This window comes from Sciurus carolinensis, chromosome 8 (genome assembly GCF_902686445.1).
Source record: "Sciurus carolinensis chromosome 8, mSciCar1.2, whole genome shotgun sequence".
NCBI lineage: Eukaryota > Metazoa > Chordata > Mammalia > Rodentia > Sciuridae > Sciurus > Sciurus carolinensis.
In genome coordinates, this window is record NC_062220.1 from 59,182,199 (window position 1) to 59,207,013 (window position 24,815).

A 24,815-nucleotide genomic window follows, 5' to 3' on the forward strand; every position below is an offset into this window, starting at 1 on the left:
AATCAATATAGAATCAATACAGGGTACTGAAGGTACAGATAGCCTGTACCTGTACCTGTACCTCTTCCTGGCATATACATTGTGGAACCAACTATAAAGGATCTTGAATTCTTACTTTCTATTTTCTTTACTCATTCTATTGATTTTTCTACCTTATAAACAAATGTTTCTAGAAAATTAACACTTGAGGTCTTGTTGTTCTCTGTATATTCTTTTTATGACCATATTAAAATTTTTGTATTTAATATGATGAATATCAAGTTAATACCTTCATATTTTTAAACTCTAGTTTCCCATCCCCAAATACTGAGATCTCTAACTAGATTCCCAGATTCCACATGCACCCCCAAAAGCTCAAATTCAACTCTCAACTTTCTCTCAGAAAGTTCTTCTTTATGATTTTGTAGCTTTGAAAAATATATAAAAGTGCCATTTTGGATCAAACTTCTGTTTCCATATTTGTGATCTTACATACCTTATTAGTCCAAAAGAAATTACACTAATTTCTTTAACTTCCCAAAGTGATCCTAGGTGTGATACCAGAGATCTGAGGAAAGTCTCAAACAGGATTTAAGCCACGACCACAGAAGTAATGTTAAATTGAAAATTATACTTCTAAAATATTTAATTTTTTCTTTAAAAAAAATCTCCAAAATGAGCAATTGTCACTGATCTCTGATTCCATTCGATCTACTCATATATGCCACCTTGGATTGTCATTAGGGCACATCATTCAAAAATATTATGATGGGAGACCAGAATATGCTACCCCAGTGAATTGTAATTTTGTTCCCCTTATACAGAATAATTATGGTTATCTTAGCTTGATTCACAAATTTGTATATGTAAATTTGACTATATGCACACTTGAACAAAATGGAATTATATTTAGTACGATTTATTTTCCTTAGAAAGGATTCATTATTGATAGAAATTATTTCAGTTGTACCAGCTCTTCTGTTTCTGCTCTTACCTATGTAGTCCCCATACTGCATTTAGATTTGGAACTGTAAACTAAACCTTTGTCAGTCTTTCCTCTCTGTGCAGCATACGCGATGCAGACTTTCCATTTTTCCAAGATTTTCTCCCATCTTTAGAGAATAATTTAAGTTTTTATCATATATACATCCATACTTTATGTTTTTAATTAGCTGGGACCTTGGGGCGAGTTCTGAATTTCTCTACCTTTAATATGGTGTTAGTAATGCTGCTGCTAGGGTCATTTTGAAATTACCATAGAGTTCTAAGTGATTAAATGTCATGTCCCCCTTATTTTCTCTTTGGAGTCTCATTAACTGTTATATGAATCATGGACATAAAATCATCCTATTTAAATATTTTCCTTTTTTTTCTTTATGCTGAATTGTAAAATTAATGAGGGCAGAAATTTTTTCTTGGTTTCTAAAATTGCATATCTTATACCATAAAGTATCTGAAAATATGACTTAAAGAAATTCCCTATAATAGAGCTGGGGATATAGTTCATTTGGTAGAGTGCTTGCCTCACATGTACAAGGCCCTGGGTTCAATACACACACACACACAAGAAATTCTGTATAATACATGATGAGATTATTTTTGGAGGAATAGGGTGCTTGCAACCTCAGTATATAATGAGAGTCATTCCTTGTAATTTCTAAGATAGTTCTGAATTCTAATTGAGAGAAAAGCATGTCTGATTAAGCTTGTTTATTAGTCATTAGTGCAATAATTCAGTTTTCCCTGCTTCTTTGCTGTGTTCATATTTTTTGATTTGTTGTTTTGAAACATTTAGTTGTGCTTCAAGTTTATAACACACACAAACACACGTGTGCACATGCAGGCACACACATGTACCTCATTCACAAGAGAAGGAAATTAGTTTATTCATATTATGACTCTTTCTTTTTCTTTAACTTTTCTTTGATTTTAAAAAACACAAAACACTTTCAAAGTTTTCCCTAATAGAAGGTGGAAATGAGTGGAAAGGAAAAGCAAAGGTTTTATACAGGATGATATTCAAAGGAACTATCCTGTGTTCTTTGAGTTAGAAGGTGGTGATTAGGTTTTCAGATTTAGAGAAAGTGTGAGACAACCTAATTAAACACCTTTTTGCTGAAAAGCAGCTTGATAAATCCAGATTGCTTTGGGAAGCTCTCAAAGCTTTTATCAGAAAGCTCATACTGCAAAACTATCTTAAACTAATAGCTTTTGAAAAATTATTTACCAGTCTAGAAATAAATTATAACCACATTTAAATATATATGCATGTTAGAATGCTTACATTACAGGTTAAAGTGTATCTTAAAATATAATAATATATACAGTCAATAAATCTGTAATAAGCACACATTTTTAAAATAATAGCTAAGGCAATTTAATGATTTTATGACTTCCTAGGCTCAGATTTCTCTTTATAAATGCCTGGTAAATATTTGTATGATAGAAAGAGCATTTGGAGATTGTGATAAGGGAAGAAAAGCAAATTGTTAGAGATCATACATTTATTGGGGTTGTACATAAGACATTTATCTTCTTTATGAGTGTAGTATTTACTGTTGTTCCTATTAACAAAATACTAGTGAAGCATGGACTGTGTACCTGGGCATATCATATAATGTATTTTGTAATTTTATAGTGTCATTTAAAAGTATAACTTGTTTGCCAAGAAAAGTATTTTTCTATTGCCTTTATTGACTTTTCAATGTCCAAATAGACAGGTTCTTTTTATAATATTGTTTGCCATTCTGTAAAAGTGAGAGAAATGAACTAAGAGCCTCTTAAGATTCCTTCCAATCTCTAGCCATATTGGATTCTATAAATTTGTTTCAAAATGCCAAGAGGAAATGGTGATGGATTTAAGGCTATTTGGAGGATTCCTCTATTTTATTGAAAATGGCCCAACACATTATCAGAGAATATTTGACATGATAGTATTACAGTTTGAAGAGGACAGGAGATTGTACTTGGATCACTGGGAAGGGTGGTGTAAACAAATCCACGCACTATTGGGCTGATTAAATTTATCTTTCTGGGAATTGAATATATGATGGTATTTTATATTACAAATGAGATTTGAGGAAAGTTAATAAAGCAGAATCCTCATTAGGTGGCCACGCTTTTCTGCATGTTTGATTGATAGCAAAGGATTGTTATTGTCTTTTAGTAATTAATCTCCTTTGTGCCATAGAACAGATTTCTTGGTAAAACAGTTTATTCATAGTTAATACAATTATGGATCTGAAGCAATTAAACATTGGCTCACATTCAAGATAAAGAAAAACTAATTGATAAACTGAATTTTCCATGCAAAAAACAAGAGCAATACGATGTTGCCCTGGAGATAATTTTCTGTAGAGATGAATAACAATATCTTTTCGCCACTTACATTGTTTACTTTCAACTATAAAATTTTGCTTCTCTGACTTGTAAAAACTTTTTACTGAAAGAGTTCAAAACTGAAAATTTCTCATGATTGAACATCATACCTTTGGATTGCAAACTTTAGATCAGAAAAGTTTTTCAAGGCAAGGTAAACTTTACTAATTATTTGCAATGGTAAACTACATCAAAATCATTTTTCTAGAGCTTGTGCGCCATGGCCCATGCTTATAATCCCAGCAGTGTGGGAGGCTGAGGCAGGAGGATCCAGAGATCAAAGCCAGCCTCAGCAACTTATCAAGGTCCCAAGCAACTCAGTGCATGTGACCCTGTCTCTAAATTTAAAAAAAAAAAGGGGGCGGGCTAGGGATGTGGCTGGGTAGTTAAGTGCCCCTGAATTTAATCCCCAGTACTAAAAAAAAAAAAAATCATTTCATTTGAAATATATTTGTAATAAAGTTTGTAACTCCTCTATATTTAATGTAATCCTTTAATTCATAATTTTAAAAAGTAATTTGAATTATTCCTCAATCAAAATTACAAGTAGCCCTAAAGCAGCTACCATTCATTTTTCATCTGTATTTTTCCAGCAACCAGCCTAGAAGAAGCTCAATGATAATTCAGTGAATGGAAGTTGAATTTTTCCACACATTTTTGTATGCATTTCCTTCTCTCTCCTGTATCCTTTTTTGTAAGAATAATTTTCTTCTGTATTCTTCCACTGCTTCTCAGAAGTCACTGCTCAGAACCTTTACTTGAACTTGCCAGTTGGTTCTTTTGATTCTAAAATCATTCTTTTGTTCCTCTTGGCTTTTAAGCTCTTGTAGAATTTCCCATTTTCTAGGATGGTGTTGGCCTCCTATCTAAAAACATTATAATAAACTTGTTAGTAGTGTATTTGGGGACAGGAATGCTCCTTATGGTGATTATCTCAGATACTTCTATTTATGAACACTTTTAGAACAGGTGTTGCATGTTTAACCCAAATTTGCAAATCTTGGATGGAGACAGAGTACTATTGACTAAAGCACAGAAAATTTAGGCACAAATGCAGCCTGCTAAATCTCTCGAGTTCCACCATGAGTCTCTTTTACTCTGCTTACCCATTCAATAATCTCATTAAAACTCTGCTTCTACATTATGTAAGAATGGAAGACTGCAGCCCAAAACTCCTTTCATGGTGCTGAAATTGTTTGATTCTTAAAATTCTAGTTTAGTTTACTGGTTACTTAGGAGGAAGACATTGCCCTAAGTTCCCATGTTACTTTTTATATCTTATTACCATAGTACTTTTCTTTTTTTAGTTTTTCTTTTCTTTTTTTTTAGAGGAGCAAAAGTTTATGGTGGGCTCAATTTCAGAAGCTTAGTGAATTCATTGCTCTAGACCCAAGGTGAGGCAGAACATCTGATGGAAGGACATGGTGGAGGGGAGGAAAGATGCTCAGCCATGGCTGCCAAGAAGGAGGAAGGGAGGCAGGGAGGGAGGGAGGAGGTGGAGGTGGGGGGAGACACATTTCTTTAAACAGATTCATGCTACATCAATTTATTTGACAACTACACAAACTAGTAAACTGTGCCTTAAATATAGCCATTCTTATTTAACTTAAACTGTCTCACCTACCAGATATACTTTCTTTCTTCCTATCTACTAAATTCCTATTTTACTTACTACTTTCTTCACAAATTTATCTAATCAAAACTTACTTCCTCTTAGCATACTTTTGGTCTATTTCATATATATATACATATGTTATATATATAGACATATATATATATATATTTGTGATACTTTCATATATAACATGTTATATATATAGACATATATATGTATATATATTTGTGATACTTTCTTCTATTTTATCATGCTAGAGACTGAATATATATGTCTCTCAAAATTCATATGTTGAAACCTAATCCCCAATGTGTTGGTATTAGGAGTTAGAGCTTTTGAGAGGTGATTAGTCATAGATGTGATTAGTACCCATATAAGAGAGAACCTAAAGAGCTGCCTCACCCCACTTATCATATGAGAGCATAAGAGGAAGACTTAACTGTTTAGAACCAGAAGCCAGCCTTCACTAGACACTAAATCTGACAATACCTTGGTTTTGGAATTCCCAGCTTCTAAAACTAAAAAGCCGCCTAGTCTGCTGTGTTTGTTATAGCAACTCAAATGGGCTAAGATATATCAAGATACAGCTAAGTTTAGTTCTCAGGTATCATAGTATTGTGTACAGCTCTTAAAATCACATTCAGTTATTGGTTCCATTAACTGATTCATTTTTAATTTGCTTGTGATTTCCTCAGAAATCTCAATTTTTAATATCTTTAATTTTGTTATGTTTATCTATTCATGTGAATATTTTTTGGCCATTTGTGATGTTACTATTGAAAATTCTAATAAATATTTCTCATCTATAGGTGTTACAGGAGTAATAAATACTATAATAAACACTTATATATTGTCCTTATTTCTGTTAACTTTCTATCAGATGAATTTAAACCATTCTACATATTTTCCTCGCCTACAAATAGGTTAAATGCTCTGTAACATATCAAAATAGCATTGCTTGTGATTTCAGTTTCTTAAAGAATTTTTGGTAAAATAACTTATTTTCTTTCAAGAGACCTTGGGGTTTGGGATAAATACAATCGGGTTATGTTCATAAGGTTTTACTCACATTTAACATGTTATGTCTTTCCCAAATTTGGTCTCATTTTTTTAAAAAGGTAAACAAGTGTTTTGTCCCCATTTTCCCTTTCTTTGGCATAAATTATTTTCTTGAAAAAACCTACTGACCTGGGTAAGGAAATCTGTGCATGAACATTTTATCTGCCCTTGTCAACTTTTCAGTGTGAATGTAGTCTCTATGTTCCAACTAGGCACCAACCATTCCCTCCACTTTTAAGTCATATGTGATAGAATTCTCCAGAAGAAGTAAGAGTTAATGGAATTTCTGAGAAGGAAACTATACCCTCAAAATGTATTTTTCATTTTTTTTTTCCTCATCTGACCCTTTGTTTCATTGCTAAGTTGCTGAGGCTGGCTTTTAACCTGTGATCCTCCTGCCTCAGCCTCCTGAGCCATTACAGGTGTGTACCACTACACCCAATGTTGTTAAAATTTATTCTTATTGGCAGTAACATTTCTAATTCTGAGTTAAACTCTCTAACTTGTTTACCCATCTGTAACATGGAGCTAATAGTAGTGTCTATTACATTTTTAGGAAAGATATATGGGATAATTTCTGAAAAGCATATATTAAGGTCTTGGTATTGAAAAGATGCTGACTGTTATTTTTATTTGTATCTCATTATGATGGTTATCTGAGGTCCACCTGTAAATGAAATTTCATAAATTATGAAGAGCTATATACATTTTAACTATCATTATTTTAACATGTAAGTTACATTGTATAATATGCAATCCAAATTTTTCTTAGAAAGCATTTGTGCTTTTTGCATATCTGAAAAAGCATTTGTGCATTTCTGTTTGAAGGAGGCTTTATGAACTTTGCACTTGTAAGCCAAGAGCTAAAATTTTCTGTTAGAAATCTTAAATTTGACAAATGTGAGCAGACAATTATAGGGTAATAGTATGAGAACTCGTTCATAATGTTAGTTTCTGGAAGCTTTTACTGAAACTGTTAAGACTTACTGAGAATAAGAGAAATAATAGTATTGCTTCAAGTGAAAATACAAATTGAAGAGTTACTGAACATATTCAGCATTTAAAAGGGAAAAGGGGAAAATAAAAATCGCATTTTTTCCCATTACTAGGAAATTATGTTTCTTACACTGAAAAAAAAAAAACCTAGTAAATTGCATATTTTACTAATTTGATTGCCTGATTTACACATCATCATGATTTTCCAGCTCCAAGGAGGAAAGAGTGTGCCAATGTGGGGATATAGCACACACTTTTATCTGCCACAGAATGTGGTACATCCATCCTCCCATACTTGAACAAAAAGGGGAAAGCGTTTCCATAGCAACTTTAGCAAAACAGAAAATTTGCCTACTGTCTAAGATCACACTTTTCTTTTTTTAAGACAACCCACTCACCAAATTGGCTGCCAGTGTGAGTTAATTAAGCTCAAAGGTAAATTATTTAAAAGCAAAAAGAAATTAAAATAGCTAGGCAGGAATGATAAATAGTTTACAGCCAGTCGAAGAGTAGCCTGAGGTAATGGAACCAAATCCCCTTTGATATAAAGAGAGTCAAAGGGTGGGTGGTAGAAGAAAGAGAGCTGGAGATGACATAATTATTGTGGAATTAAAAAAAAAAAAAAAGGAGGTGGCTGAAATAGATATAATCTGACAGAATTTGGGGAACACTTTCATGTACTTAAACCATAGTAATGAATGCCTGTTGGATTATGTAGTGTCAACAAATAAAAGAATTCTTATCTCCTTTTGTTCTACTTCTTTATTCAAAATAGCTAATGGTGATTAAAATGTTGATTAAATTTTTTTTTGCAAGAATCTCTCTTGATCTCTGAAAAAAATCTGTGTAATGGCGATGTTTGCTTTAGAGTACCTCTTCTCACTCTTTAGTGCACATTGAAGTCCCTTGAAGGTTTTATTCAGACCATAGATTGACAGGACCCACTCCAGGAGTTTCTAATTTAATAATATAGGGTAGTGTTGTAGAATTTTCATGTTTGAAAATTTCCTAGTGATGTTGCCCCAGCTGGTCTAGGCATACTTCGAGAAGCACTATTTAGACATGCCATGACTCTTAAGACACCCAGCACATGGTCAGTATAGTAGTAGTACTGAAGACAAAATAAAGATGTCATCATTTAATTGATGGTGAGTGTTTGGAAATGGAGAGGTGGCTCTGTGTTTTATAGAAGCAAACTTAACCAGATACGATGCAGCAAAATTTTGTTTAATATAGTTCCTGCCTCGGCACCCTCTTTAGATCTGACAGGAGTTTCTTCAGACCCACTCATACCTAATCACCTTTGGCCTAGTAGAAACTTGTCTTGTTTGCACTGTGGCTTCCTTGTTCCTCTTCTTATTGACCAAAACCTGACACATCCATAGCTGCTGACCATAGTAAACCTAAGAGTCAACACCAGAGTCATATAAATGACACTCCCCCCACCAATCTGTTTTCTTTAAACTACCAATCCACAACCCCACAGGAAAGCCTAGGATTGATGCCTATGGACCCTCATATAGGCATTATCTCACAGGCCTTGCCCTCCTCACCCACTGGTCGAACTCCCTCTCTCCTCAGGATATAGTTGGCTTCCTGTTGGCATGTGTTTCACGTGACACACCAGTGCCTGATCTCCTCTCCCTGGTCAGGGCTCTCCTAGGGAGCAGAGGCTTGGCTTATGTCTACTCTCAAGAAGCAGGCCTCAAGACCAAATTGGAAAAAAAAACCTAATCATAAAAATCACAAGAATGCAATGTCTGAGGTTTTGACCTACTTGCAAGCTAACAAGCTGGCCAACCACAATTTATAGGCACTGGAGAGTGAATCAGATTGAGTCAGACTTCAGGACACAGCAGAAGAGGCGACAGGCACTTCATACTTGCAAAAAGGCTCCCATGACCCTCACACCCAAGAAGGGTGATGCTGGGCAGCACAACTGGCTACCCTATGAACAGTGGTAGCCCAGAAACCTGAGCTTGGAACCCTGATTTCTCTCTTTTTTCTTTTTCTTACCCACTTCTGGGGATTGAATCCCGGAATACTCTCTGCCAAGCTGTATTTTCAGTCCATTATTTTTATTTATTTTGATACAGGGCTCCCTAAGTTTCTGAGGTTGGCCTTGAACCTGCCTCAGCCTGCTGAGTATCTGGAATTACAGGTATGTGCCCTGGCACCTGGCTGAACCTTGATCTTTTAAAGGAGCCTGTCAGCAAAACTATCTAATTTGCTCTGGAACATTATTTTTATTTTTCTAGACAACACATAAATCCGTCTTCTACTTTGGAGCAAGATGCTATCTCTTTCAATGCAGTTTGCCATATAAATATCTTTGAAAATACAGTTTCTGTCAGCAACCATTCACAAGACAGAAAGTAACTTGCAAGACTGGAGAATTTAGGATTGAAAGTAGGACTAACTCAGGGGAGCAGTCGAACTAATTTTAAAGTCTCCAGTTTTAGCAATTGTGTGCCCTGTTTAATAACTTTATTTATTCCAGAAAGAATTTTTTCTCCTTTGAAAGTAGATGTAACATTTTTCAATACAAATTTCTAGAGTTTGTTGTTTTATTGTTTATAATTTAAGAGTTGCTGTTTCTCTCTACCTCAACTTTTAATGTGATAGTACTTATTGAGGACTCCACAAACATTCTATTTAACCCTTATAATACAGCAATATATGAACTGTTATAGTCCTTGTTTTATAGTTGAGAAAATTGAGGTGAAAGGTGTTCATTTAACTTGCCCCTGGTCACAGCTATTAAGTGGATGAGCTGCTTTCATTATATTTCTTAGTAACACAATACAGAAAATAATTGCTAGATACTTAAGGGGAGTTCACATAGTGGCATGAAACAACCCACCTATACCAACTTAAGTTTGGTGTTTGCTTACCAAGCAATTGCCTACAAATAAATCACTGACTGAAGGCCTTTAGAATTAGCATACCTTCTCATCTTAGTTCAGTTCTCAGCTGAAGCGGTACTGTTTGCATTCCCTGAGTGCATGATCTCCTAATGTAAATTTGGTATTATAGCTCAACTATGTAGGACCCCAGAGCATATCATCAGCAGAGCTAAGGGCTAAACTAGTTCCAAGAACTCCCCACATTCCTCTTCAGTGTTCAAATTCTTTTCTCTCTATAATGACCTGCTTGTGAGTTTCTAAATTTGCAGTAGTATTCAATATCTAAAGAAGAAGGTAACTGATTATAGATTAATTCTAGAATCGCAGAACACAATTCCATGGAGTCAGCTGAATCCCTACCATGTCCCAGTCAAGTTCTAATTTTTAAGGATCAGGGGGTGTTGAGTCAGTGTAGCAATTTTTAAGAACTGGGTGATGTATTCATTGAGTATCATGCTTGTCTTGTAGGAAGACAACTTTGTGGCCAGAAAGTCTTAAGAATATCTTTTACAAAGCATCAGGACAATGAATGATGGTGATTCCGTGAATCTAGTCATAAATATTGATGCATCTTTGAAATACTTGCCAATGATTATTTCCATATTTTCATGACACACATATTTACTGAGTACCTGCTCTCTGCCACACAATTGGAAGATATTGGAGGTGTACAGACATGAAGGAAGTACTTCATGCACCAAAGGAACACAGGCTTGATGGCTTAGTTTGGGAGAGGGCCTTATGAGTGCCATGGTAAGTTAGCTCCTGGCACCAGCGAAGGGCAGTGGGCTGTTTGTAGACCGCTTACAAATCGATTCTATTTAAAGTAGTATCTCTCAAAGAGTAACTAAATTTATGTCTAATATCTCTAAAATATTGCTCTCTGGGAGTCTTTTCAGGTTTAATGGAAGGAAAAGATGAACATTTTGAACCTGTAGATTTGTTGTAATGACAACAGGCATAAAATCAGAATCTGTGAATGGTGGTAGGATTGGAAGGTTTTGTATGAGGTCCAGGTTTGTTAAACAAGCTGGTTGGTTAATTCTTTGCAGGTAGTAAAGTGTAGAGCTGATGTGGGAGTCACATTCAGTTGAACAATCTTTTATTTTGTGCAGTAGTCAAAGAAAGATAATGATAATTATCAGTCGTCTACCATTTACTCTCACTACTGCTGAAAGGGGTTTTTACAGTTCTCAACAGATTATATCTCCTTTACCCTGGCTTCTGCATTCAAAGTATTCTTAAGAGTCTGCCAGATTGATTGATTATTTTCCTTCCTTCCATCCTTCCTTCTTTCCTTATTTCCTTCCTTCCTTCCTTTCTTTTTTTTTTTTTTTTTTCTTTTTGAGCTAATTATGTCTCTGAAGATTAGACTGAAACCTTTGTGGTTAATCTCAAAAGTCTTTACTGAAGATGTCAGATCCAGCTTCAAATCTATACAACAGGATCAGAAACCATGTTCCAAAGTTTTATTTTTCATTTGGCCATAAATAGAAAAATAAATGATGACTGGTTTGATTTCAGCAAGTTTTATTTATATGTTTTGCATATATTATGCTTTCTAAAAGTTTACACCACAAAGAAAAAAATGTATTATGAGATTTTTCACACAAACTGACATGAAATCAGTTGTAAGAAAATGATAAGACTATAAAAAAATCTGTAACTTTGTATTGTACCTTATGCAGTGTAAGATGAATTTGTGGTTTGGCTTAGTATAATTCCAAGTTAATATTTTATTATTAATTTTAATAATCTCTCATTTAATAATTGCAGTACTTATAGAAGTATTAAGACATTTAAATGGATACAACTAACTTGAATGCACACAGTGCTTTATTTCTATTTGCTTAACCTATTACAGATAACTTTAACCAGAGTATATAATAACAGCCTGTTCTTCTTTTGAAAAGCAGTAATCTAAAAGACAAACTCTCTTTTTAAAATAAATTTCTCCACCATAAACCAGTAGTTGGATAGGAGCTACACTATTTTATCAAAATTCAGTAGAGTCACTCAATATTTGAATATATTTTTCTAAATTAGAATTGGATTATATTAAAAATACTTTTTATAACTTGGAATCAATATGGGGCTGTCCTGCCAAAAATAAAATTGGGAAATTACAAAAAAAAAGATGATTATGTGCTTATATTTCATGCTATTAAACAAAAACGAAGATCGGCAAAAGCGTAGTTTGGGCAAGCATGAGTAACACAGCAACTTTGGTCATCTTTGTTTGAGGTGCATTGCTAACCTACAGTGCCAGAGAGAGAGGGCAGTGCCTTGTCTTGTTAAATCCTGCTTGACGTGATGATTTAGGATAATTCAGATGGCATGAGTAGTGCTTGTGTGGAAGGCATGGCATGCTGGTCTCTTGTTGGAGTAGACAGGTCTGTGTTTACAAATAAGGCCTTTTCTGTGTTCTGATGATAAAGATGCTATAAAAACATAGGATTTTGGTGCTGAAAAGGGTCTAGAGATGACTCCAGCATAGTTTCCCTGAGGGGCACTGCCCTCCTTCAGGCATTACTTTTACTTTTCAAATTCCTCAGAAAACCTTCTCATACATCACTGACCTTCACTGATTGTCTTGTTTAATCTGAACCATCACTTGAAAGGGTGATGGGTTCTCCTTAGAAAACTCATTCCCCTCATGAAACCAGTGGAATTTCTCTTTGGTGTTCAACCTGCTTGCAGCCTACTAGGAAGAATAATTGACAATATCAACATGGGATAACATGTACCTACTTAAAAAGTACATTCCAAACAGTGCAAAGATACTTATCCCTTCGTTGCAGTGATTGTTGGGGTCCGGGTCATTGGTCAAGGAGCTGACTAAGGTGAACTTCAAAGTGATTTGAAATATTTTATTTCTCATAAAAAGTTATAGACCAAATATAAAAAAATGATAAAAGTGATTGCTGGGTGGTAGTTTTCAGACTATTGGTTTCTTGGCTTTTCAGTATTTTCAGTCTCCCCTCCAAAAATGACTTGTGACTAAATCTTGTCTTTGACTAGCAACACTTCATATTTTCAGTCTGGATAAAAAGCAGTGCTTTAAAAATTTTATTTTCCACGTGGAAGAGCCACTGAAATAAAGTAAAACTAACAAATCATATATATTGAACTGATTCAGACAGCATCTGTCAAATACCACAAGGGGTGTGGTATATTCCTGTGTGAAGTCAAGAGTGAGCCAGAGGGTAAAAGAAATAGTAGATGGTTTGTTTGCTTTAGAAGCAGAAACTGTGGTTCTGTATTTTGCCCTCTATACACATACACACAGCAAGTGCTTAGTAAAGGTTTATTGAATACAAGTATACTTTTTTGTTGTTGTTGAGACAGGGTCATGTTGTGTTGCCCAAGCTGTCCTCAAACTTGTGATCTCCCCACACTATGCTCTGGAGTAGCTGGGGCTATCCTCTACTGCCACCTCACCTGGCCACACTGTATTTCTTCTTAAGATACTTTCCCTCCACTCAGGATGTGTATTCATTCATTTACTTAGTTACTATAGTTATTAAATGTTGGAATGTGCTGAAGTTAACTCATCCTGGGTAGTCCACTTACATTTTGTAACTTTTTAACCTCAAGTTCCTATCTCCAACCTGAATTATTTAGTCCAATTGAGCTTTTTCAAGTACCAGTAATATTTCTTTATAGAAATATTTAAAGCAATATGAAGTAAAAAGATGGGATTAAAAACACAGAACAATTTCTCTACACTAAGTTTTCATAGTAAAATCCTTTTTCATCAGGCAACATAATTTGCTAGAAGGCTTAGGAAGAATTCTGAACCTACATATTTATATGAATTTAAATGAACTGCATCCTTTAAGGTTATTGGAAAGAAAAGAGCTTCTCCTTTGAGATGAAATATGACACTAAATATTCATAGAGGTCTGCAATGCCCTGTCTATTGAGGTCTTCAAGAACTCCTTGTCAGCATAAGAAAGGATGAAGAAATGTCAACCCCACTATCTCCATTCCCTCTAGGAAGTGAGACCAGAAAGCAGGCAAAAACATCTATTTTCCTTTTCTGTCATTTATGGTAAAAATAGAATAAAATAAAATTGAATGCGCATTGACTGCCATGTTAAACTATTCCCCAGAGCTGCATGTTTACCTCCACATAGTTCTATAGATAGAAGCTTTTCTGCAGGGTGAACTACAGTAGAATTTAGGGACCACTAAGGGCTCTTATTCCTTTCATTGGTATTTACATGTTGAGTTGGTAATCAGTGACTGTAGTTCTGACATTCTATGAAGTCAACATTTGTAAAGTTCAAATGGAAGCAAAACTTTATGGTTTTGATAATATCCCATATATTTTGCATACCAAGTAGAAAATATATAAAGTAGATAAATATCCTAGCAACTGAACACAGTTAAAATCTTTGCCTAATATTCTGTAGTTGGTGACAGGCAGTATTAGAATTGGATGTCAGATCTATATGATTTAGAAACTCATGTTCATTATACCATAGCTCCAAGGTAACTGGTGGTACCCTTACACTTTTCTTCAGAACACACAAAAGTCTGTTCATTCAAGAAGTCTGCTATTTTCAATAGGTATTGTTAGGCCATTCAAATGAGTATCACGATCCTTTTGATATGTTAATAACCTTTTGATGAAGATAGGTAAAACTCATTAGGGTGATAATTAGATTGTCAACATAGGGGTAATATAGTAATTTGCTAATCCTTATTGGGTGTTAACTGTTTGAACATTAATCACATAACACATACATATTTTACTTGGATTAATCTGTTCTTATCTATTACCCCTTTATTAAAAAAGGAAAACTCTTGATATACAGTAGTCCAAGAAATTATTTTGGAATTTGCTTAAATTATGTCTCTAAGTAAATATTTGATATTTAAATATGAGTCCCAACATTATCTGAGTCTCACTGAACTGTCATGATTCCTGACAATTTTCTTTTAAAGCTATCAAAGGAAAAATCCTTTTAATTAAATATTTCACAAAGATTAAAAAAAAAAAAAAAAAAAACCTTTAAACCACAATTAATCTCCAAAGTAGGAGGCAAAATATTTCCTCAAATTTTTGTTTGGAATATAGTCAATATAGTCTATTTCTAAGAAAAAATATATTTGATGTCATTGATTAGAATGATAAAATTACATCTTTATATACTTTATAATTGTACTGCTTTAGTGAACTTTCCTATCACCTGACAGAATTTGATGCCAGTGGAAGAGATGACCATGTGACAGAGCGAAGGTTGAGAATGCATGGCCTTCAAGGGAGCTGCTCTTTCTCTGATCTGATAAGCTTGCTTCCCCTCTGTTTTCTTCTTCTGCAGACCACTGCATATCAAAAGCTTTTTTTTTTTTTTTTTTTTTTTTTTTTTTACTGATAAGCAACAGTCTCTCAGGATTAGAGGACAAGATCTTTCTAAAGACAGTTCCCAAACCAAAATACTGCACAATATTTTTTCAGTGCTGATTTTTATTTTCATATTTATCAATTTCTAAAAAAATTGCTGCCAAATGGATTTCTCCAGTGTTGTGGTTTTGATACTGCTGTGTCTTGATATGTACTGTGAATATCTGCTGATGCCACTTTTTCATGGACTGTGTAAGAAACTAAAGAGTGATTTTGTGGAAAGAACACAAACTTCGAAGTCAGAAGGCTTAGGTTTTAGTTAGCTTTCATAAAGTTAAATCCTTAACAGTATTTAAAATGACTTTTAAAAATTTTAAATGTTCAAACCAATTGGTATTGTAGGAATGTGTGTGTTAACATATCTGTTACAATTGTATATGTATTTATCATCAATAGCTAAAAGAACTTCATATAAACATGTATGATCTCATTTACAATAAAGCTATTTAATGAACCTTTCTGTTTTTTCATAATTGGAACAGAATTAAGCTTTCACTTTCTCTGTTATCTGTGCTGAACCAGGTTCTTTGTTTCTATCTAGTGTTCAGTCTAGTTTTAATATTTGATACTCTATTGTACTGTGCTACAGTTAAGTGAAAGAATTATTTTCTGCTGCATTTGTTGTTACAAGATATACCTATACAGCTAACTATGAAAACAGGAGTGTTCTACCAAGCAATTCACATTTTATTAGATAGGGATTTTATTAGCCTTAATACAATTTACCTGTGGTTTTTAATGGTAGCTCATTGACTTTACAAATGTCACTTAAAAAAATAAAAATAAAAATAAAAATGTCACTTGACTGGAGCAGAACTTAATTAGAGGCTTGAAGTGTCAACAAGGTTCTACCAAAATTAATATACTGCCTTGATACTTTTTTACAAATTGAAATGTTAAGTCATTGAAAGAAAGCACTCGTAGAGGACATTACTGCTGGTGACAGCAGATGTAGTAAACTCAATGGTGTTTAAGAATAGATTTGTTCTTTATCACTAAATAGTAAATACATCAACTTTAATAGGTTAGATTGCTAAATGATTTAGAATTTATGAATCATAAACAGAGTCTCATCTGCTTTTTTTAATGTCCTTGTAATTGATTAGACAACCCAAGCACTTTATATAACAATTACATGTTTATGTGGTCACTTAAATTCTAAGATTTACTATTTCTTTTTCAGCGCCTGGCTTTGGAAGCAGAGAAAGTTCAAGCAGCCCATCAGTGGAGGGAGGATTTTGCAGTAAGGACCTTTTTCAACCACTTGATTTAAATAGATTGACTTTTGTGTTTGGATAATTATGATTGCATTAAAATAATGTTTTAGTGATGGAATCTTATGGTGTTACGTGTGGGACTAAAAAAAAAAAAAAAAAAAGCAGCCTTACTTTGTGTAATCAGTACTAATTGAGTTAGTTTAAATATTCTGGCTTTGCTCTATATTAAAAAAATGAAAGTTCTTTAAAATGTTCTTCCATACTTAGATATTTACAAAAAGACTCCAAAATAGCACTAAATTATAATATCTGAGTAATCTTGGTAGATATTATGAATATACTAGTTGAAAAACAATTTGCATTCTATGATTTTAGATTCAAAAGAGGAATGTGCTTCTCATGATCACCTTGATGGTTGGCAGTGTGATAAAAGGGAGAGTGAATATATTAAACCTCTTAAAATTTAATTTGCTTCATTTTGGCCAGAAGTGTTCCTCCTTCTCTGGCCTACTTTTAGACATGCCAGCTGGCATTAGTTTTTGCACTTTTTCTTTTCTTTTCTGTTTTTTAAAAATAAACTTGCTTAGTGTTCCAAGGGGTAATGGTTTAATTATACAAATAGCAGAAATTCTTCCCATGATGAGGTTTTTCTATCATATATCTGCTTTGTTAACAGTAACAGGGCACAGGGTAGAAGTTTTTCTTTAATGGTCAGCACTAGTACTTCTGTTACATATTTGAATTATTTCATTTATAGTAAATTGTCTTCAGTTTCTCATTACTAAAAAATTCCAGACAATTGATTTTTGGACTTTAATGTCCCCCAACCCCTACTTCCTATTTAAAATAAGATTAGAATGTGAGTGATAATTCCATTCTGTAAAACTTAAGTGTCAAATTTAAAGTTAAAATTGTGTGTTAATGAAACATAGAAGTGAAGTTTAGGAACTAACACTTTGTATTTTTTTTTTTCTTGTGTATAAAAGGAAAATGCACTGAATATTTCACTCCCTTGTAATAGCTAGCTAATCTTCCACACTCAATTTTTTTCTGATAGTATCCATATTGTACTATCTTTTAACTCATCTATATTTCTTAGTCTACTAGATTGCTTGACTCTGCTTGACTGCTGTCAAATTGTTTGACTCTCAGTAACTTGATCACATTGCCTGATTTCTTAGTGTCATGTGAGAATCAGCTGTTCCACTATTGTTTATCATAGTGGGGACAGTAAAGATTAATTTGTCATTCATATGTTAAAAAAATCAGTGTCTAAGTAAAAAAATAAGCTTTTTAAATCTTCAGGACAATTGTTAGCTTATCTAATTTTAGGATTTACATTGTAGTTGGTTACTTTGAGATATAAGAAAAAAACTCAAAATTGTATTTCTCAAATACACAAAAGGAAAAAATAATCTACCCTAGTAAATATTCTTTTGATTAATACTTTTGATTAATGTTAAATGGACATTGTTCTTCCTCCTCCCAACAGAGGGGCATTTGTAAAAGCAGTGTGAAGTCTGATCAATACAAAACTGGATGGATTCTGCTTAGATACATTGTGATCTCTTAAATATTGGGCTCATTGACACAAAGTCATCACTTTGGCAATAACTTTTTTCTCTTTACAGAAGTAATGATGAGGAGCCGGGGTTGTGGCTTAGTGGTAGAGCCCTTGCCTAGCATGTGTGAGCATTGGGTTTGATCCTCAGCACCACACAGAAATAAATGAATAAAGTAAAGGTCTATCAACATCTAAAAAAATTTTTTTTAAAAAGAAGTAATGGTGACTGTTACTTACAATGCAATCCTCCATGCATGTTACATATTATGATATTTTATTGAATTCGAGTCCTTGTCCATTGTAAGGCACTCTATCATTTTAGTTATTTCAAAAAAAATCAATTTAATTACAATGCACCCAAAATTTAAGCTGTATTCTTATTTTTGAGATATGAAAATATGAAATAAATTTCCCTTGAAATGTGACCCCTATCATATATTCTCTTAATGACTGCTGTGATGGTCATGCAAGAAGACAAATTGGGCCCAAAATGACCCAAAAGCCGTTAGTAAATCTTACATGATCAAATAGAAAATAAATGGTTTACTGTAGTGCTAGATGTTCTTCTTAGGAAGTAGTGGTTGCCTTGTGAGAGAATTCTTGAACAAATTTTGTTCTTAATTTCCCTCTGGGTTACTTAACAGTTTATTTGGGACCTATGAAGATATCAATTGACATTAAAAAAATTGTTAAAGGGAAAACAGGTTAACTCACTTTGGAGCTCTATCATTTATTTTCCCTGCATATCTTCTTGGAGAACTATGAATGTTGTTCTCAAGACACATATCTGTCCAGTTTGCACATTGAGAATTGATGTTTTCCATGTCCTCCCATGTTGGCCATATTGTGGTGAAAATAGCCCTACCCTTTGAAATACCATGAGGTCATAGGACACTGAGATAGTGACAGTTTTCTTCTTGAAGAATAGAACACAAATAAAAATTGCCTATTCTTAAGACTCAAATATGTAAAAAGTATAAAAGTCCGAAAACTTTTCTTATTTTCTTTTTCTGATAAAGTAGATAGTACTGTAGTTTTAGATGTAGCAAAGTCAAGGGCCAGAATACAGTTCAAATTGAGGAGTGAAATTTAAAAATCATTGACATTAAATCACTTCTTATTTTATGAGAGTATACAAAACAATTGCAAATTTGGCAGTAGTTCAATCAAACATTTGAAAATGTTTAATTTGAAGTTAAATGCTGCTGTCTTCTAAAAGGTCCTCCGTTTAAACTTTATAATCCTTTCATCTTTTAAGATATTTAACTATTTGCACCAGTGCAATAGTTCTTTAATGCCAGCCTTTAATAATTCAACACTAAGATGATTTAGAAGGCAGAAATAATTTCCTAAAGATACATTAACATTTCAAAAAGGAATATAATATTCTGCTTCTTCCTTCAAGTATAAGTGAGCAAGTTTCATTAATATTACTTAGGCAAAATGTTGATTAACATTCCCTACTGTGTAATGTAGAGAGATCTCATAAACAACAAGAACAAAAGGCAAAGCACTAATATGCTGGCAACAACAAAGGCCTCATGTAATTCAGACTCTCCCTCAGCTCCATTTAATTCCCAGCTGAATGTACAATTGAGGGAACAAAGGGCATACGCTATAAATGGATTAAGATTTATGTAGTCATGCATTTACAAGTTCAAACCAATATTTGTAAATAATCTATGTCTACTAGTTATCTTTCAGGTCTACATGCAACTTGTGGGTATTAAAGGTGACATTTCATGTCAATTATGATAGAAAAATTATTTTATTAAGGGCAGGTGGAAGAAAAAAGAGCTTAGAAAACTAATTGTTCTGCATGAAATAATTGCTATTATTTCTACCAAACAGATCTTTTCCAGTTGCATTTGAATCTCATTTGATTGCATTGCAATGGTTGGTTAACTAAAGCAATTTTATTTCCAAGTAAGCCTGCAATATTAATTGTACTTACACATGTATAAACATAAGAGATGCCTAATTTGTATTTTAATAACTGGGATCTAATGTATGGCTTATTAGTGCCAGCTTGTTACAGTGCAGGCTGAGTACAGACATCTTCAAATTGGGCAGTCAATAAAACCTTTGAAGAGGCTGCTCTAGCTTTATCCTTGCAGAGAAACTAAATTAGAATGTGCAAATTTTTCTAGTGAAATTGAATGTTACTGAGTGTCAATCAGGCTAATTTAGTTATTCAATATAATTTTAAGTTTATAATTTAAAAAATTACTTTGCCAAATCATATTTTGAAATGTTGCTTTAAAATTGTTCAATTTAGAATACTGTTTATATGAGTAAAGTTAATAGATATGGGAATTACGTATTTATTTCATCTATCCTTATTCATTTCATGGACTTGCATCATTCTTGTTAATTGCAAGCACAAAGAATTGTGAATAGGTGCAATGTGAAAGGATATCTATTTTGGTTATACATATAAAGAAAACGCATTATAAGTTGGTATGTGCCCTGTATAGGAAAGAATTAAATTTTATGAGGAATAATTGGAATGGCTTTCTATCTTAATGAATAACAAGTAAATTTAATATGTCAACAAAATGATTTTAGACTCTAGTTTGATAGTCTTTCTTAGTTTCTTGTGAAACTGTATGCATAATTTTGCAACATATTTGCTAGGAGGAATATAATTTATTGCTGCTTCTTTTAAGACTCTTGTGTGTCTAACACAATATAGAGTAAAAAGAGCCACAATGCAAAATTTAATTGAAAGGAGTCAGGCTAATTTATAGTGCCTTTGTGTACACATGTAGGTGCCCATAATGAGAGTATAATAACATACCAAATTAGATAGTAATGGGAGTTTTATTGTTAGTTTTCCTGTTGCTTCTTAAATGAAAAGAAGCAAAATATTTCACCATTAATTACCCAACCAAAGACATCAGTTTCATTCTTCATAATATTTAATATTTTCTAGTGATCTGACCTTACTTTCTATGATTTCATTTGAAGACAAAGTAAGGATAGTATTTGATAGTATAGTAGAATCCCCTTCAGTAAGACAATGTGATGATATGTCCTGTTATAATGCAAATTTGGATATAAATAGGGCTGGGTACATTGCTTTGTTCCCCTTCCGTCTCCATCAGGAATGAAAGGAGAAGTTACAAAGAAGGACAGGCATTGGTGACTTCAGAAGTGAAAGGTGCAATGTTGTTTTATATTATTCAAGACCAATCTGCTGCCTCAGTATCTTGGGATTGAGATTATGTAAATAACCCACATTATTAAGAGTTTTCTGGAATTGATGCCAGTTTTCTAAAAAATTCAGCCATACAGAATGCCCAGAATCTTCCTCATTGATATTTAAACTGGAGTCAATTATTACCACCAACTGGTGCCAAATTACAACTGTCAAAAGAGGGTTTTAAAACTCAGATATTTCATTAACTTCTTTAAAACTTGAGCCGCATTTTTATAAAAACCTTTGGATATTATTATGAGCATTAAAACGAAGGTTTACTAAATTTTTGAACCACAAAACAAGCGAAAGAAGACTTTGTAAACATTATAAATTACTGTAACTTACATATAATACATACTCAATAAAGATTTACTCTAAGCTTTCATTCATTTCACTTCCTTGTTTAAAAGTCTTCAGTGATTTTCCATTTAGCATATATATAAGTATATATTTAGGATATACTAGGTCTTTTGTGATCTGGTGTACCTAACTTTTCTGAAATTTTCATTGTAACATATGCCAAGTAGTTAGTACTATTATCCTGAGATTCTGTGTCTACCATAGAGTGAACTACTTGACATTTCCCTAAAACAATATTCTTTTATTCACTTTCTAAATTTTTTACTATCTCTGTTTAGAAACTTTTTCCCCTTCTTTCCAACTTCCTTTTGGCTTTGATTAACCAGTGTTACACGTGGTGTTGTATGTGCTCCACTAATACTCATACATGTTTCAGCATAATTTTTTTCTCTATACTTTTCACCACTAAAATTTTAATATCTGGGGATAAGACATGTGACTAATGTGTTACCAAGAAGACAATAGTCTAGTTCAATACATGACAGGTAATAGCCTATATGTAATTTTTTAATTAAAAAATAATTACTTATATTGGTACATTTGTTTTACTTGTAAATATTACTGTCAAAATAAGGGAAAAAATTTGTTTGAACTCCATTTTTGTATTGAAATATAATTGCCCATAGCTGTGACAAAGATATATAGAGAACTGGGCTTGGAATTATGCAAATATACTTCAAAGTTTGGATCTGCCAACAACTTCCTATGCAGTTTTGGCAAAATGATAGTATCTTTGAGTATCAATTTCTTTAAAATTTCTTGACACTGTGATTTTCATGAGCATAATTATCTTGGTGAGATGCTCAGAATAATTGCCTTTCAATGCTTCAATGAGCACTAATTATCTTCCAAGGAAAGTATTTGTGGACACCCCAGGTTTATCTCAGGTGATCACAATTAGGTTGGCACAGTCCGCTGATGGATATTCATTAGACTAGTGAGCATGATTTCATTAGACCTACTACCATGGTACCATATTTGCCATTGCTGCATCCCAAACTGGGATTTCCTTGAACTGGACATAAGAGTGTGCTTTATGCAGCCATGGGGTTAATGACCCTACTGCCACTCCTAAGGATTTTCAATTATTAGGGCCCCAATGCTAGTGCTTATATTACCTGTGTCATAAAGTTCCTGAAGAAAATGACTCTTCATCATCTATTTAAACTGAGAGCAGAGACACTTTTCTTTGGGAATTCTTCTTTCTACCTTATCCTCATCTCCTCAGTGCCCTTGTGATCACTTGTTCATTCATTTCTCTTTTTTAACCAATCCTCAGTTGACCCCTAGTGATTAAATGCATTAAAAGAGATTCTTGATCATTAACCAGCTCTCAGCCTACTTCGTTATAGTCCAAGTTGAACATTGGAGGACACCATTTCTACATACATTTACATGTCCAAAAACTGTTTGGACATTAAGGTGATATACACACACACATGTCTAGAACTTTGGAACATCTTCAGAAACGACAATTTTAATATAGGGGCATGATCTTGATTTCTTCCAACAACTGGGAGGGTGCAGAGATGAATACATATTTCCAAAATACTGGAGATTCTTCAGGACTGAACCCTGGGGCAATAAGTCTATTTTCAGATATAATTTTTACTTTGAGAATAACATTAGCCGCTGAAATAATTCCGATTTAGTGGTGTTATAGATATGTTAATGACTTTGCTAATAATTGCTGTGGGAGGGAGAGACTGTTCTGAGAGTTGAAGACATTGCATGAAAGCTTTTCTTTCTGAAGGATCAATGCTCCCGTGAAACATGGAGCTCTAGAATAAAGAAGCAAAGCAGAAGATACAGGCAGTGGTTGTAGACCATGAGGTTCATTTCCTAGTGAAATAATTTTGGATATTGGGATCTGCCCAGAAGAGATGAGGTAGAGGCTGAGAACTTAGTAAATGGATTTCAATGGAGGGACACTACCTATAATACTGAAGAGCTGCTGAAAAGGATCTGAATGATGCTGAGAGTGGATACTAAAGCCAGAAGTAAGCAAAAAAAGAAAGAAAGAAAAAAAAATAACCATGAAACCCAGTGGATAGAAGATACATTTGAGATGTCTCTGGTTTAAACTTACAGATTTTTTGTTTAAAGATTATCTAAAGAATATTCAAATAACAGTCTTCATCTATAATTTTTGTGAAGCATGCAGCGGGACTTTAATACTCGACATGATTCATATGAGAAAATGCTATAGAAATTTAAGGGAATAACCAACTTGTGCCAGCATGCAAAATGGTCCACTTTAAAGCTCATCCTTTGATCATAGACTGCTGTCATTTTCTAATATTCCAAGTGAACCTAATTGAGGATTTCATGCTGTACATCTTCCAACAAGTCTGCTTTCTTTTACTTCCTCATCAGTGTAAAACCTGATTTCAGTATCTTCTAGCATTAAACGAAGGAACAAACAAAAACCTATTGCCCCTTTTAGTTTTGCTACACTTCTGTATTGTCTGCAAAACTCACAGGAGGTATGGAACAATACCATCCAATCATCTTCACCTTCACACACTGACTAGCCCGTTCCGATAAGATTTCAGATTGCATTTGGATAAAACTCTTCTTCCTTGTTCACATAAAACCTAATGAGTATTATTTTGTTCATCTTCACACCTGGGGTTTCTATATCACTTTCAACCACAACTTATTCGTTTCCCTTCTTCAAACATTCTTTTAGCTTTCAGGAAACCCAGATTTCCCTATATTTTCACTATCAAATTCTCCCTCAGTCTCCTTTCCCACCTCTTTATTGTATCTGCAGTATTGTCTAAATGTAGGGCAAGTCCTTCCGTCTGTCATCTTCAATGCCCATGCTTTCTCCCCTGATCCCTTGTCTGTCATCAACTTTTAATACATTTCCACCAAACCTCTTTTCTGACCTCTAAACTCATTTACCAAGCTGTGCTGACCTTTTCTGCTTGGCTGTCTCAATGACATGGTAAGACTCAGATGCCCAGAAAAACTATTCTTTCCATTACTTTGCTCTCCAAGTACCTTGATCATCTGTTAATTTTCTGACGTGATATCACCATCTCCCCAGTTAATATGGCCAAAATGAAGGCATGATTATTAATTCCTCCCTCTGATATAACCCACATATTGTTCATCTGC

The 24,815-nt window shown here is 33.7% G+C and overlaps 1 protein-coding gene across 13 annotated transcripts in view; it reads left to right on the forward strand.

Annotated features, from left to right (window-relative positions):
• The window catches only part of Cacna2d1 (calcium voltage-gated channel auxiliary subunit alpha2delta 1), a 460,852-nt gene that overhangs the window by 228,121 nt on the left and 207,916 nt on the right, over positions 1-24,815 (forward strand). For all 13 annotated transcript variants that reach the window (XM_047560214.1, XM_047560216.1, XM_047560218.1 and 10 more), the window contains one exon: positions 16,530-16,589. In XM_047560214.1, the coding sequence (XP_047416170.1) occupies positions 16,530-16,589 (60 nt within the window). The remainder of the gene's footprint in view (positions 1-16,529; positions 16,590-24,815) is intronic.